At 40.1% G+C, this 14,146-nt stretch overlaps 1 protein-coding gene across 1 annotated transcript; it reads right to left on the bottom strand.

Annotated features, from left to right (window-relative positions):
* Nucleotides 1–1,443: 1,443 nt before the first annotated feature.
* On the bottom strand, nt 1,444–2,382 carry LOC143804079 (olfactory receptor 2A12-like). The gene has a single exon (XM_077281817.1). It carries the CDS (start codon nt 2,380–2,382, stop codon nt 1,444–1,446), a length of 939 nt encoding a protein of 312 aa, XP_077137932.1.
* Between the last annotated feature and the right edge of the window lie 11,764 nt (nt 2,383–14,146).

Raw genomic sequence — 14,146 nt, 5'->3', positions numbered from 1 at the left:
GGAAGACACAGTGCACATGAGACCAAAGGCGCCATCTTGGAAAAGGGCAGTAAGGCACAAAAGGTAATAAAAATGTTCAGAGTCCTGACACTCTACCTGCATCACACGGTGTCTTCAGTATGGGCTGGAAGTTGTATTCTCAATGTAAGTTTATTGGAGTCTTGATGTGAGTGGTATAGGGTTACATACAGTTTCATACACAATACGCTATGTGAGGCGGTCAGTCAAAACTGCAGTTAAATGGCGCAGAAGAGAATCAGAACTGGGCTGAGAATAGAAGAATGTGTCGATCAGTAATTATTATAAACTAAATGGTGGCCCGATTCTAACGCATTGGGTATTCTAGAATATGCATGTCCACGTAGTATATTGCTCAGCCACGTAGTATATTACCCAGCCACGTAGTATATTGCCCAGCCACGTAGTATATTGCCCAGCCATGTAGTATATTGCACAGCGACGGAGTATACAGCACAGAGCCACATAGTATACAGAGTTAAAATAAAAATTAAACATATACTCACCCTTCGAAGGCCCGTTGAAGTCCTAGCCCTGTGCACGGTGCAGGCGTCAGCTTCCAGTCCCAGGGTGTGATGACGTTGCGGTCACATGACCGTGACGTCATGGCAGGTCCTTCTTGCGCAGGCGCGAAGGACCTGTGATGACATCGCGGTCACATGACCGTGACGACCGCAGGCGGCAGCTTTCGGTCCAAGGATGGTATGCCAGAAGGACCTTCCATGATGTCACGGTCATGTGACCGCAACGTGATCACAGGCCCTGCAAGAAGGACCTTCCATGACGTCACGGTCATGTGACAGCGATGTGATGGAAGGTCCTTCTCACAGGGCCTGTGATCACGTCGCGGTCACATGACCGTGACGTCATGGAAGGTTCTTCTGGCAGACCATCCTGGGACCAGAACCTGCCGCTTGCATGGAGCGGTCACCGTAGCATTGCTAGGAGCGTGAAAGGCGGCGGATGGTGAGTATAGCAGTTTTGTTTTTTTTAATTATTTTTAACATGACATATTTTTACTATTGATTCTGCATAGGCAGCGTCAATAGTAAATAGTTGGGGACACACAGGGTTAATAACAGCAGTAACGGAGTGCGTTACACCGCGGCTCGTTACCACTGCCATTAACCCTGTGTGAGTGGTGACTGGAGGGGAAGGGGATTATGGAGCGGGCGCCGGGCAGGGACTGCAGGGGAGTAGGGGAGGGACTAATCGGACTGTGCCCGTCGCTGATTGGTCGCGGCAGCCATGACAGGCAGCTTCCGAGACCAATCAGCGACTTGGATTCCATGACAGACAGAGGCCGCGACCAATGAATATCCGTGACAGACAGAAGGACAGACAGATGGAAGTGACCCTTAGACAATTATATAGTAGATTAATACATGGACTGAGGACAAAAACAATAATGCCTAAATGGGTAGATTAAAAAAATAAAATTAATTTCAAAGTCAAAAACATTTTTACGATGGCTTCTTTCACGTCTCTGTTGTTCAGACTGTAAATGAAAGGATTTAACATTGGAGATAAAATGACATAAAAGATTGAGACATATTTCTCCTGGTCTGAAGAGGCATCTGTGGACGGACCCAAGTATGTGACCATTCCAGAGCCAAAGTAAAAAGCCACCACCACGATGTGGGAGCTGCATGTCGAAAAAGCCTTAGCGCGTCCTGCAGAGCTGATCTTCATTACAGAAGATATGATACAGATGTAAGACACTAGGATAATAATGAAGGGGAAGAGAAGAGAGACGAAACCAGAAAAAAATATGTAAATGTTAGTATCATAAATATCGCTACACGCCAGCTTTAATACCGAGAGGGCCTCACACAAGAAATGGTTGACCTTGTTTGGGTAACACAATGTGACTGGCATTGCTATTGATGGAAGAAAGACCATAAGAAAGCTAAATATCCACACAAAAGCTGTGAGACGATAGCAAACGCTCCACCTCATGGAGATGGGATAATGGAGAGGATGACAGATGGCCACATATCGATCGTAGGCCATGGTGGCGAGAAGTAAACACTCGTTGGCTCCTATCCACAGTAGGAGGAAAATTTGCAAACTACAAGCGATGACAGAGATGGTTCTCTGGACAGAGATGAGGTCCGTCAGTAACTTGGGGACCGCACAGGAAATGTTACATAAATCTATGAAGGATAGGTTAGAGAGGAAGAAATACATCGGGATGTGTAGGTGAGGATCGATGAGAATCGTACATATTATAAGGCTGTTTCCAAAAAGTGCCACGACATAGATGATCAAGAAAAGCAAAAACAGCAAAATGCTTATCCTCCTATCATCGGTAAAGCCAAGAAGAATTAGCTCAGTGTCAATAGTCAGATTTGTTACAGCCATCAAATTATAAGTTTAAGTCGTGACTGAAAATAGGTAAGTGTATGGAAATCACAGAATAGTCACTCCTGCGACATCTTCAACTTTCAGAATGGTCATCATCATCCCATTAATAATGTTGCCTTGTTACGGAGAGATAATTGAGTTTCTTTTCATTATTTGCATTTGAGTCTTTAATAATAAATCCACTAAAAACATTCCCCAAAGCGAAAAAAAGTACAAATAAATCACATGATCATTTATCGATCAATCACCTCCACCCAATGGGTTCCACCATCCTGACTTCCTCAGAAACTAAAACGATGCTTTGCAAAAATTGAGGACAATGCCATACAAGATGAACAGGAGAGTTTGGGTCAATTCATTTTATATCCGTTTTCAAATTGGAAAAATGAAAAATAAAAATGAGAAAGTAAATTCGAAGGTGAAGTCCGCATAGAATAGCTAGCTCAATAATTAAAGATTTTACTAAATTTGATTTCACGAAAGTTGTCAGGCAGCTACAGAAGATCATGATCTCTTATAAACCAATTTTAAACTGAACACTTAACAGAAGATGGCGATGAATCATGTTATTGCCTTGCCGCATTTGTGCTCCTGGGTTTGTTCCTAACTACATACGTTATGTGGAAGAGCATGGAGATATTCAGAGGATTTTTTAGAAGTTTCAATACGTCAAATTTTCTTTCCGCTGTCATAATGATGAGATTTATGAATAATAAGCAAAAGACTTGAAAAACTGCTCATTAGCGATCTAGCAAAATTAAAAAATGAAATAATCAAAATGTTCTTGCTGCTTCTGCAATTGAGCACAATATCATTAATGATGTTACAAGGATCGCCGGTGAGTGTCGCGTTGAGGAACACATGCAGTAGAAGCCAACAGAGTATAAGTATACAGTATAAGCCTACTCTCCTTGGCCTGTAGATGGGAATTTAAAAAAAAAACACACAGATAATATAGATAATGTGCTCCCAAAGTGAAAAATATTTAAATAAATTAGTCAAATTGTAAAAATAAATAAAAAATATATAAAATAAAATATATGTAAAAAAAAAGAATGTAAAAAAATAAAACAAAAAAGCCTCCAAACAAGTTCATTCCTCCCTGAACCAACAGACGAGCAGCTCTATCCTCACCTACTGTATTCTCACCCATCCCTTGTAGACTGTGAGCCCTCGCGGGCAGGGTCCTCTCTCCTCCTTTACTACCGTGTTTCCCCGATAGTAAGACACCCCCGATAGTAAGACGTAGTGGGGGTTTTAGCGGGCTCAGCTAATGTAAGACGCACCCCTGAAAGTAAGACATAGTAAACTGTACGTTTGAAAAATATAAGCCATAGTACCGGTACCTTTTGCTGCATTACCCCGCTGCCCGGAATCAGAGCTGGGAAACCACGTGGTCCCGCTGATTAAGTGCAGTGAATATTCATTAGCGGCTCCCCGCCCAACGATCAGCTGAGCGGTGAGCCGGGAGCAGCAAATGAATGCTGCACTTAAGCAGGGACACACATGGCTTCCTCAGCTGCTGATTCCTGTCTGTGGGAGGAGGATGCAGCAGCAGGGGCCAGGAGATCGCTGCATACCTGCCTGCCATGCTTGGACGCCGAGTGTTGTGCACACACAGGACCTGTGATGATGTAAGAAGTGGGCGGGCTGGAGCGTCACATGGCACCTCAGAGCAGCTCAGAGCCCTCCCTCTTCTTGACATCATCACAGGTCCTTCAGGCTCCCCACTAGAATCTGCAGCTTCCTCATAACCTGTGCTGTGGAAAGGCAACAAGAGAGAGGTCCAGGGGCCGCCGGAGAGGTGAGTATATCCATATTTTTTATTTTTATTCTTTATTTTACATGAATATGGATCCCAGGGCCTGAAGGAGAGTTTCCTCTCATTCAGACCCTGGGAAACATCCAGGATACCTTCCGATACTTGGTGTCCCATTGACTTGCATTGGTATCGGGTATCGGTATCGGCGATATCCGATACTTTTTGGATATCGGCCGATACCATCCGATACCGATACCTTTGAGTATCGGAAGGTATCGCTCAACACTACTTATGGCGCAATCGCAATATACGGCGCAATTTTCCAATATAAGACATACCCCGAAAGTAAGACATAGTGGGACTTTTGAGTGGTAAAAGAATGTAGGACGCTGTCTTACTATCGGGGAAACACGGTAGTCATGACTTGTATTGATTAAGATTATTGTGCCTGTTTTTTATTATGTACACTCCTCCTCGCATGTAAAGCGCCATGGAATAAATGGCGCTATAATAATAAATAATAATAATAACATTGTGGACTAAATGAAGATTTTATTTTTCAATGTTGCTCAAGATTATTCTCAAAGTATCAAGTTAATCTCCATAAGGCCTCCTTCAGATGTCTATTGTTCATATACATGTTCTATCAGTGTTTCTCACAAAATTAAGATGTACCCCTTTATAATCTATGGATTATATTCTATTTTTGATAACCAGCCCAGGTAAAACTGACAGCTGCAGGCTGCAACTCTCAGCTGTCAAATTTATCATGGCTGGTTATCAAGTACAGAGGGGTCTCACGCATTTTTAAAAAAATTATTAGCTCAGCACTAGACACTGGAGGTGCGATTACTCTCCTGTCAGTGTGTTCCGGCCAGCAGGGATAGCAGTCACATCGAGGATGTGACTGCTATCCAAATCATTTGGATTGGATTATTTTAAAAAATACACAGCCAGAATAAAATCCTTTATTTAAAAGAAAGACACAGGCACCTTTATTTGAAATAAAAATAAGAAAGCACAGTTACACTCACCTCATGCCTAATCCAATGAAGCCCACATCCCCTGGAAAAGAGGAAAAATAATTATCTTATTCCTCACCTGTATAATGTAAAGATAATCCATACTGTCCCACAATGATTAAGATGATTTGGATAGTGGTCACATCAGTGATGCAACTCTTATCCCTGCCAGTCGGAATACACTGACATGAGTGGTGCCATAATTGATGTCACCGGGGTTTATTGGATTTGGATGAGTTTTCTCATGGCAGCTCTCCTACTCTCCTGTCAGTGTGTAGCGGTTGGTGGGGAGAGCAGTTACTGATATGATAGCTCTCCAAATCATCCATATTGTCGTAGGACTGTTTGGATTATCTTCCCATCGAGCATGTGAGGGTTATGATTATTTATTATTTTATGTTTTTTACATGTGACATGAGCTTCAATGGATTAGGCATAAGGTAAGTATAACTGTGCTTTTTTATTTTTATTTCAAATAAAGGAGTCTGTGCCATTATTTAAATTTTAGTGTTTTATTCTGGCCGTGTCTTTTTTACAATCTACTGTAACTATTGTGTTAGTAATAGGGGTGTCTCTTCTCCATTACTAACCTGTGGGATGGATGATAGCAGCCATTAAACAGCTGATGTCAACCCCACAACCATGCTATTTTTAATCTGGGGGGTCAATATCCATAGACTCTTACAAGTCTGAGAATACCAGCCCCCAGCTTTTTGGTTTAGCTTGGTAGATTGTCAAAAAAAAGAGGAGACCCCATGCCATTTTTTTAAATGATTTATTTAAATATTAAAAAAATGTCTAGAGACCCCTCTATTCTTGATAACCAGCCAAGCTAAAGCTGATAACTGCAGGGTGCAGCCAGCAGCTTTGCCATGCTGGTTTTCAAAAATAGAAGAGACCCACGCTATTATTTTAAATTATTTATTTATAATTGCACAGACGCCAGCTGATGAATACTCCCATCAGTGGCGCCTGCTCGGGCTGTTATTAGCGACAGCAGGAGTAGGCTGATGGGTGTAGTACTCTCATCAGCCGATGCCAGTGACCATCGGTAACAGAAAGAGGAGAAGTGAACTGTTTAAGGACTTGAGAACCAAAATTATTGAAAACAATTAGCAAGTTCATGGTTACAAGTACATCACCAGAGATCTTGATGTTCCATTGTCAAAGGTGGCCAACATAATCAAGAAGTTTACAACCCATGGCACTATAACTAATCTCCCTGGATGTGGATGTCAGAGAAAAATTGATGAAAGGTTATAACGCAGGATAATCCGAATGGTGGGTAAGCAGCCTCAATCAGTTTCCAAAGAAATTCAAGCTGTCTTGCAGTTTCAGGGTACATCTGTGTCAGTGCAAACTATCTGTTGAAATTTGAATGAAATTAAGCGCTATGGCAGTAGACCCAGGAGCACCCCCTACTGACACGGATATATAAAATAAGCTAGCCTGGAGTTTGGCAAAATGTATGTGAGTAAGCCAAAATCCTTATGGGAAAACGTCTTGTGAACAGATTAGACAAAATAAAGCTTTTTGGTATAACACATCATTCTACTGTTTACCGAAAACAGTAGAAAAGAACACAGTACTTACACTCAGATATGATGGAGATTCAAAGATGTATTGGGTTTGTATTTCTGCCTCTGGCACTGGGAGCCTTGACTGTGTGCAAGGCATCATGTAATCTACAGATTACTAAAGGATTTTGGGTCGCAATGCACACCTGTGGGGAGATCTTAAAATTGCTTTCACATATGAGAGACCTGGAACAGTTGGCAAAAGAAGAGTCATCCAAATTCCAGCTGAGAGATGTAGGAAGCTTGTTGTGTTTATAGGAAGTGATGGATTGCAAGGGAGAAATCAAATATTAAGTTGAGAGTGCCAAAAATTTTGTCCGAACTGTTTTTGGAGTTCTGTGTAAAATCATATTCAATGTACCCTTTTTTAATTGTCTTGTCCCAATACACACAAAGGAAATAAATGTGTGCATTGCAAAACGTGTAATTGCAATAATTTTCTTGGAGAATTACTTCATTATCTTGAACAATTTCAAGGGTGCCAACACTTTTGGCTATGACTGTATTTACGCTATATATTTATAGTAAAGTATTCAGCCCCCTGGAACTTTTCAAACTTTTCCCCCATATCATGCTTCAAACAAAGATAACAAATGTAAATTTTTGATGAAGAATCAACAACAAGTGGAACACAATTGTGAAGTTGAACGAAATTTATTGGTTATTTAAAATTTTTGTGGAAATTCAAAAACTGAAAAGTGGGGCGTACAATATTATTCGGCCCCTTTACTTTCAGTGCAGAAGTTCATTGTGGATCTCTGAATGATCCAATGTTGTCCTAAATGCCGAATGATGATAAATATAATCCACCTGTGTGTAACCAAGTCTCCGTATAAATGCACCTGCTCTGTGATAGTCTCAGGGTTCTGTGTGAAGCACCGAGAGCATCATGAAGACCAAGGAACACAACAGGCAGGTCCGTGATACTGTTGTGGAGAAGTTTAAAGCCGGATTTGGATACAAAATGATTTCCAAAACTTTAAACATCCCAAGGAGCACTGTGCAAGCGATCATATTGAAATGGAAGGAGTATCATACCACTGCAAATCTACCAAGACCCGGCCGTCCCTCTAAACTTTCATCTCAGACAAGGAGAAGACTGATCAGAGATGCAGCCAAGAGGCCCATGATCACTCTGGATGAACTGCAGAGATCTACAGCTGAGGTGGGACAGTCTGTCCATAGGACAACAATCAGTCGTACACTGCACAAATCTGGCTTTTATAGAAAAGTGGCAAGAAGAAAGCCATTTCTCAAAGGTATCCATAAAAGTGTTGTTTGAAGTTTGCAACAAGCCACCTGGGAGACACCGAACATGTGGAAGAAGGTGCTCTGGTCAGATGAAACCAAAATCGAACTTTTTGGCAACAATGCGAAATGATATGTTTGGCGTAAAGGCAACACAGCTCATCACCCTGAACACACCATCCCCACTGTCAAACATGGTGGTGGCAGCATCATGGTTTGGGCCTGCTTTTCTTCAGCAGGGACAGAGAAGATGGTTAACATTGATGGGAAGATGGATGGAGCCAAATACAGGACCATTCTTGAAGAGAACCTGTTGGAGTCTGCAAAAGACCTGAGACTGGGATGGAGATTTGTCTTCCAACAAGACAATGATCCCAAACATAAAGCAAAATCTACAATGAAATGGTTCACAAATAAACGTATCCAGGTGTTAGAATGGCCAAGTCACAGTCCAGACCTCAATCCAATCAAGAATCCGTGGAAAGAGCTGAAAACTGCTGTTCACAAACGATCTCCATCAGACCTCACTGAGCTCGAGCTGTTTGCCAAGGAAGAATGGGCGAGAATTTCAGTCTCTCCATGTACAAAACTGATAGAGACAAACCCCAAGCGACTTGTAATCGCAGCAAAAGGTGGCGCAACAAAGTATTAAGTTAAAGGGGCCGAATAATATTGCACGCCCCACTTTTCAGTTTTTGAATTTCCATAAAAATTTTAAATAAACAATAAATTTCGTTCAACTTCACAATTGTGTTCCACTTGTTGTTGATACTTCACCAAAAATTTACATTTGGTATCTTTATGTTTGAAGCATGATATGTGGGAAAAGGGTGAAAAGTTCAAGGGGGCCGATAACTTTCACAAGGCACTGTATATATATATATATATATATATATATATATATATATATATATACATATATATATACAGTTGCATCCCATAAAATTAGAATATCATCAAAAAGTTAATTTATTTCAGTTCTTCAATACAAAAAAGTGAAACTCATATTATATAGAGTCATTAAAAACAGAGTGATCTATTTCAAGTGTTTATTTCTGTTAATGTTAATGATTATGGCTTACAGCAAATGAAAACCCCAAAGTTATTATCTCAGTAAATTAGAATACTTTATAACACCAGGTTGAAAAATGATTTTAAAATCAGAAATGTTCCCTACTGAAATGTATGTTCAGTAAATACACTCAATACTTGGTCTGGGCTCCTTTTGCATCAATTACTTCATCAATGCCCTTGAAATCCAAGGTCCCACAAAAAACAATCCCTCACACGGCTATATTGACAGAAAAATAAAAAAGTTATGGCTCTGGGAAGAGTGAAAACCGCTAAACCGAAAAATGCTCTGGGGGTTATGGGGTGAAAATCTGGAATGTTGTTCTACTGAAATGTATGTTCAGTAAATGCACTCAATACTTGGTCGGGGCTCCTTTTGCATCAATTACTATATCAATTCTGAAATCAAGGTCCCAGAGTCTGGAGGAAGAGTGGAGAGGCCACAATCCAAGCTGCTGGAGGTCTAGTGTGAAGTCTCCACAATCAGTGATGGTTTGGGGAGCCATGTCATCTGCTGGTGTAGGTCCACTGCGTTTTATGAAGACCAAAGTCAGCACAGCCGTCTACCAGGACTTTTTAGAGCTCTTAATGCTTCCCTCTGCCGACAAGCTTTTTGGAGATGGAAATGTCATTCTCCAGCAGGACTTGGCCCCTGTCCACACTGCCAAAAGTACCAATACCTGGTGTAAAAACAACAGTATCACTGGGCTTGATTGGCAGCAAACTCACCTGACCTTAACCCCATAGAGAATCTGTGGAGTATTGTCAAGAGGACGATGAGAGACACCGGACCCAACAATGCAGAGGAGCTGAAGGCTGCTATCAAAGCAACCTGGGTCCATAGCCCCTGAGCAGTGCCACAGGCCGATCACCTCCATGCCACGCCGCATTGATGCAGTAATTGATGCAATAGGAGCCCGAAGTATTGAGTGCATTTACTGAACATACACTTCAGTAGGACGACCTTTCAGATTTTACAATCATTTTTTCAAGCTGGTGTTATAAAGTATTCTAATTTACTGAGATAATGACTTTTGGATTTTCATTGGCTGTAAGCCATAATCATCAACATTAACAGAAATAAACACGTGAAATAGATCACTCTGTGTGTAATGACTCTATAGAATATATGGGTTTGACTTTTTGTATTGAAGAATTTTTTTCGGTTTTGCTTTTTTGTTTTTCGCTCCCCTTCTTCCCAGAGTCATAACATTGTTATTTTTCTTATCAATATGGCCATGTGATGGCTTGTTTTTTGCAGGACGAGTTCTACTTTTGAACGACACCATTGGTTTTACCATGTCATATATTATAAAACGGGAAAAAAATTCTAAGTGTGGTGAAATTGCAAAAAAAGTGCAATCCCACACTTTTTTTTTTACTAGGTTCACTAAATGCTAAAACTGAGCTGCCATTATGATTCTCCAGGTCATTCCGAGTTCATAGACACCGAACATGTCTAGGTTCTTTTTTATCTAAGTGGTGAAAAAAAATTCCAAACTTTGCTAAAAAAAAAATTGTGCCATTTTCCGATACCCGTAGCGTCTACATTTTTCGTGATCTCAGGTTGGGTGAGTACTTATTGTTTGCGCACCGAGCTGCCGTTTTTATTGATATCATTTTGGTGCAGATATGTTCTTTTGATCACCCGTTACTGCATTTTAATTCAATGTTGTGGCAACCAAAAAAAGTAATTCTGGCATTTTGAGTTTTTTTCTCGCTACGCCGTTTAGCGATCAGGTTAATATTTTTTTTTATTGATAGATCGGGCGATTCTGAACTCGGCAATACCAAATATGTGTAGGTTTCATTTTATTTGTAATGTTTTATTTTGAATGGGTCGAAATGGGGGTGATTTGAACTTTTGTTGTGGGCAGCACGGTGGCTCAGTGGTTAACACTTCTATAGAATATATGAGTTTCATTTTTTGTATTGAAGAACTGAAATAAATTAAATGATGATATTCTAATTTAGTGAGAAGGACCTATATATATATATATATATATATATATATATATATATATATATATATATATATATATATATATATACAGGGGTTGGACAAAATAATGGAGACACCTGGAAATATCAACAAAAGTTAGTTTAATATGGTGTAGGTCCACCTTCTGCGGCGATTACAGCCTCAATTCTCTGAGGTATGGATTCATACAAGGTGTGAATTGTTTCCAAAGGAATTTTAGCCCATTCTGCAGTTAAAACACCCTCCAGTTCTTTGAGCAACGATGGCGGCGGAAATCAACGTCTAACTTGAATCTCTAAAATCGACCATAAATGCTCAATAATGTTGAGGTCTGGGGATTGTGGGGGCCAGATGAGATGCTCAACTTCATTAGAATGTTCCTCGTGCCATGCTTTAACAATTCTAGCTATATGAATTGGTGCATTATCATCCTGAAAGATGGCGTTCCCCTCCGGGAACAGTGCTTGAACCATTGGGTGCAGTTGGTTGCCCAAAATGCCTAAATAATCTCGGCTGTTAATTCTTATCAGGGATATAGGGATATCATTGGCCCAGCGGATCTCCATGAAATAGCACCCCAGATCATCACAGAACCTCTGCCATGTTTTACGGTTGGGAGAAGGCAGTCTAGATGGAATGCTTCTTTCGGCTGTCTCCAAACGTACACACTCGGCCGGAGGTCAGAAATAGGGTAAACGATGATTCCTCTGAGAATATCACATGTTTCCACTGCTCGAGGGACCAATTCTGGAGGTTTCTACACCACTCTAAATGCTTGGAAACATTTGTCATTGAGAGCAGCGGTTTTCTAATTGCAGCTCTTCGGTGGAATCCAGATTTGTGCGGCTCCCGACGAACAGTTTTCGTGGAAACTGGGTTCTGTAGGTGTTCATTGAGCTCAGCAGTGATTTTCGGAGCCGTGGTCTTGCGATCCTCTCTCACAATTCGCTTTAGAAACCGACGGTCTCTCTCAGTCAACTTCGAATTTTGGCCGGACCTGTGCTTTGCTGCGGACGTTTTTCCTTCTCTTTCAAACGCAGTCAATACTTTGGAGACAGTACCTCTTGACACGCCAAGCATTTGGGCACTTTCTGTTACACTAGCGCCTGCCATACGAGCACCAACAATTTGGCCTCTATGAAAATCCGAGAGGTCTGCCATTGGTATCAGGTTCTCATCAATGTTCTTACAATTATGAAAAACAAACAGTTAATTTACATACACATAACACAAATAATCAACTACAAAACATTACCACATGTCACGGTTTGCATGTTTATCACATGTGCGAAGATTATGATGCCAAAATGTTAGGTGTTTCCATTATTTTGTCCAACCCCTGTGTATATATATATATATATATATATATATATATATATATATATATATATATATATATATATATATATATATTACACAGATTAACCATATCTCATGCCACGCACATGTACACTTTCAGTTAAACACAAGCCTTGGTTTTAGAATTTTTGTTTTGCAGCAGAATTTGGACAGAGGTGCATTAAGCTGCCCTCCTTTTTTGTAGTGTAAGAAAAATATATAAAAAAGTTATTGAGAAGAATATATAAAAAACTGTTAATACGTTGCTTTTACTGACGTATATATCACAGATCAGTCAATTCTCAGTTATACTGAATCTGCAGGTCCAGCACCTCCCTATCTCATTTTACTCTTTGGATTATTATTCTCACACTGAAACTATCACTCTCTTTTTCAATCTGCATCAGCCCTGCAGTATTACACCACAATCAGATTAGAACTTTTTCTGTCCCTAGGTTGAGTTTGCTGTGCACTCTTAACTCCTATCCCTACTTTGTAAAAGCATAAAATGCAGCATCTTGGCCCCCATCTTTTATTATACTGCCTCTGATAGAGCCCCGATTGGCTGCGCTAGACCATTTGTATTGTTGGGAAACAAGCTTGGCTGCATCTGACATCAACAGCCTGCTCTCCGAGTTTTCAGTAGAGTGTGAAAATGGTGTCGGCAAATGAAATCACAAAGCTTTTGAATTTGCAGTGACCTTCAAGTTTCAGGAAATTCTAATGACAATCGATTTGCAGCCGATCTATCCGCACATCTCTAGAAATTACTTTAAGAAAAGCATGTTTTCCCCGTGTTTCTGAACATTTTTCTACAAATAAGACCTACAAAATAATTTATAAGTTTTCATAAAGAGTGACACAAAAATTAACCTGTAACACGTTTCATCCACTGACATTACTCGGACTCTACAGATGCCTTTTGAGCATCCCTGATTTTCTAAACTTTCCACATTGCAGCAGTATGGACATTACATGAGCAACAATTCACCATTGGGGCATTTTATTTTTCTTTTTTATTAAGAAGAATATTTTAAAAATAATAACATCAAAATTTTATTTGTTAAAATAATGAAAAAAATTACCCTGGAAAAAAAATTAGAATAAGAGGCAGATCAGTAATAAGACTAAAACTATTGAAGTCTTGTGCTGCCGCATTTTCTACGATAGAACGTCAGTTTTATGGAAGATGTAAAGTAATACCATCGGGATGTCTGCTTGTAGACGTCCTAAACCTCCTCTGATGCCGGTAATTTTCAGGATAATTTATAGAATTGTGTCATCATTTATCAGCTCTGGAGAATACCGTAATTATTTTTGTCAAAGAAGACTAATAATTATCAACTTGGGAGAGTAATTTATCTACCAAACAGATCTTTAATTTAATAATTTCAATTGTGTTTTGGAAAATTTGGGTGCATGGCATGTAGATCACGATGGTAAAAAAAAATATATGGAAATACTAATACATCATGTCTTATTATTAGTTTTTTTAACATCTTCTGCTCAATCTCGAGCCATGGCGACTTGATGGATGAACGATCTGTAGGAAGATTGATCTTATACAAGCCTAGATAGGTCCGCCAGGGTCCTTTCCACCTTCATCTTGATAGTTTCAATCCATTGGGTTGCTGGTCTTCCTCTTTGCATTGTTTCTTCTATTCTTCTTCACGTTGTCCTTCTCCAGTGATTGCTCTCTACGTATGATGTGTCCAAAGGGGACAAGTCATAGCTTGGTGATCGTTACTTCGAGAGATATGTC

Source organism: Ranitomeya variabilis, chromosome 2 (assembly GCF_051348905.1).
Source record: "Ranitomeya variabilis isolate aRanVar5 chromosome 2, aRanVar5.hap1, whole genome shotgun sequence".
NCBI classification, from domain to species: Eukaryota; Metazoa; Chordata; class Amphibia; order Anura; family Dendrobatidae; genus Ranitomeya; species Ranitomeya variabilis.
Note: the sequence above shows the minus strand (reverse complement) of the source record. Positions and strands in the feature narration are given on the sequence as shown.

What these genes read in the sequence shown, in the direction of transcription:
- LOC143804079 (XM_077281817.1), bottom strand. Translation starts at nt 2,382, where the DNA reads ATGGCTGTAACAAATCTGACTATTGACACTGAGCTAATTCTTCTTGGC.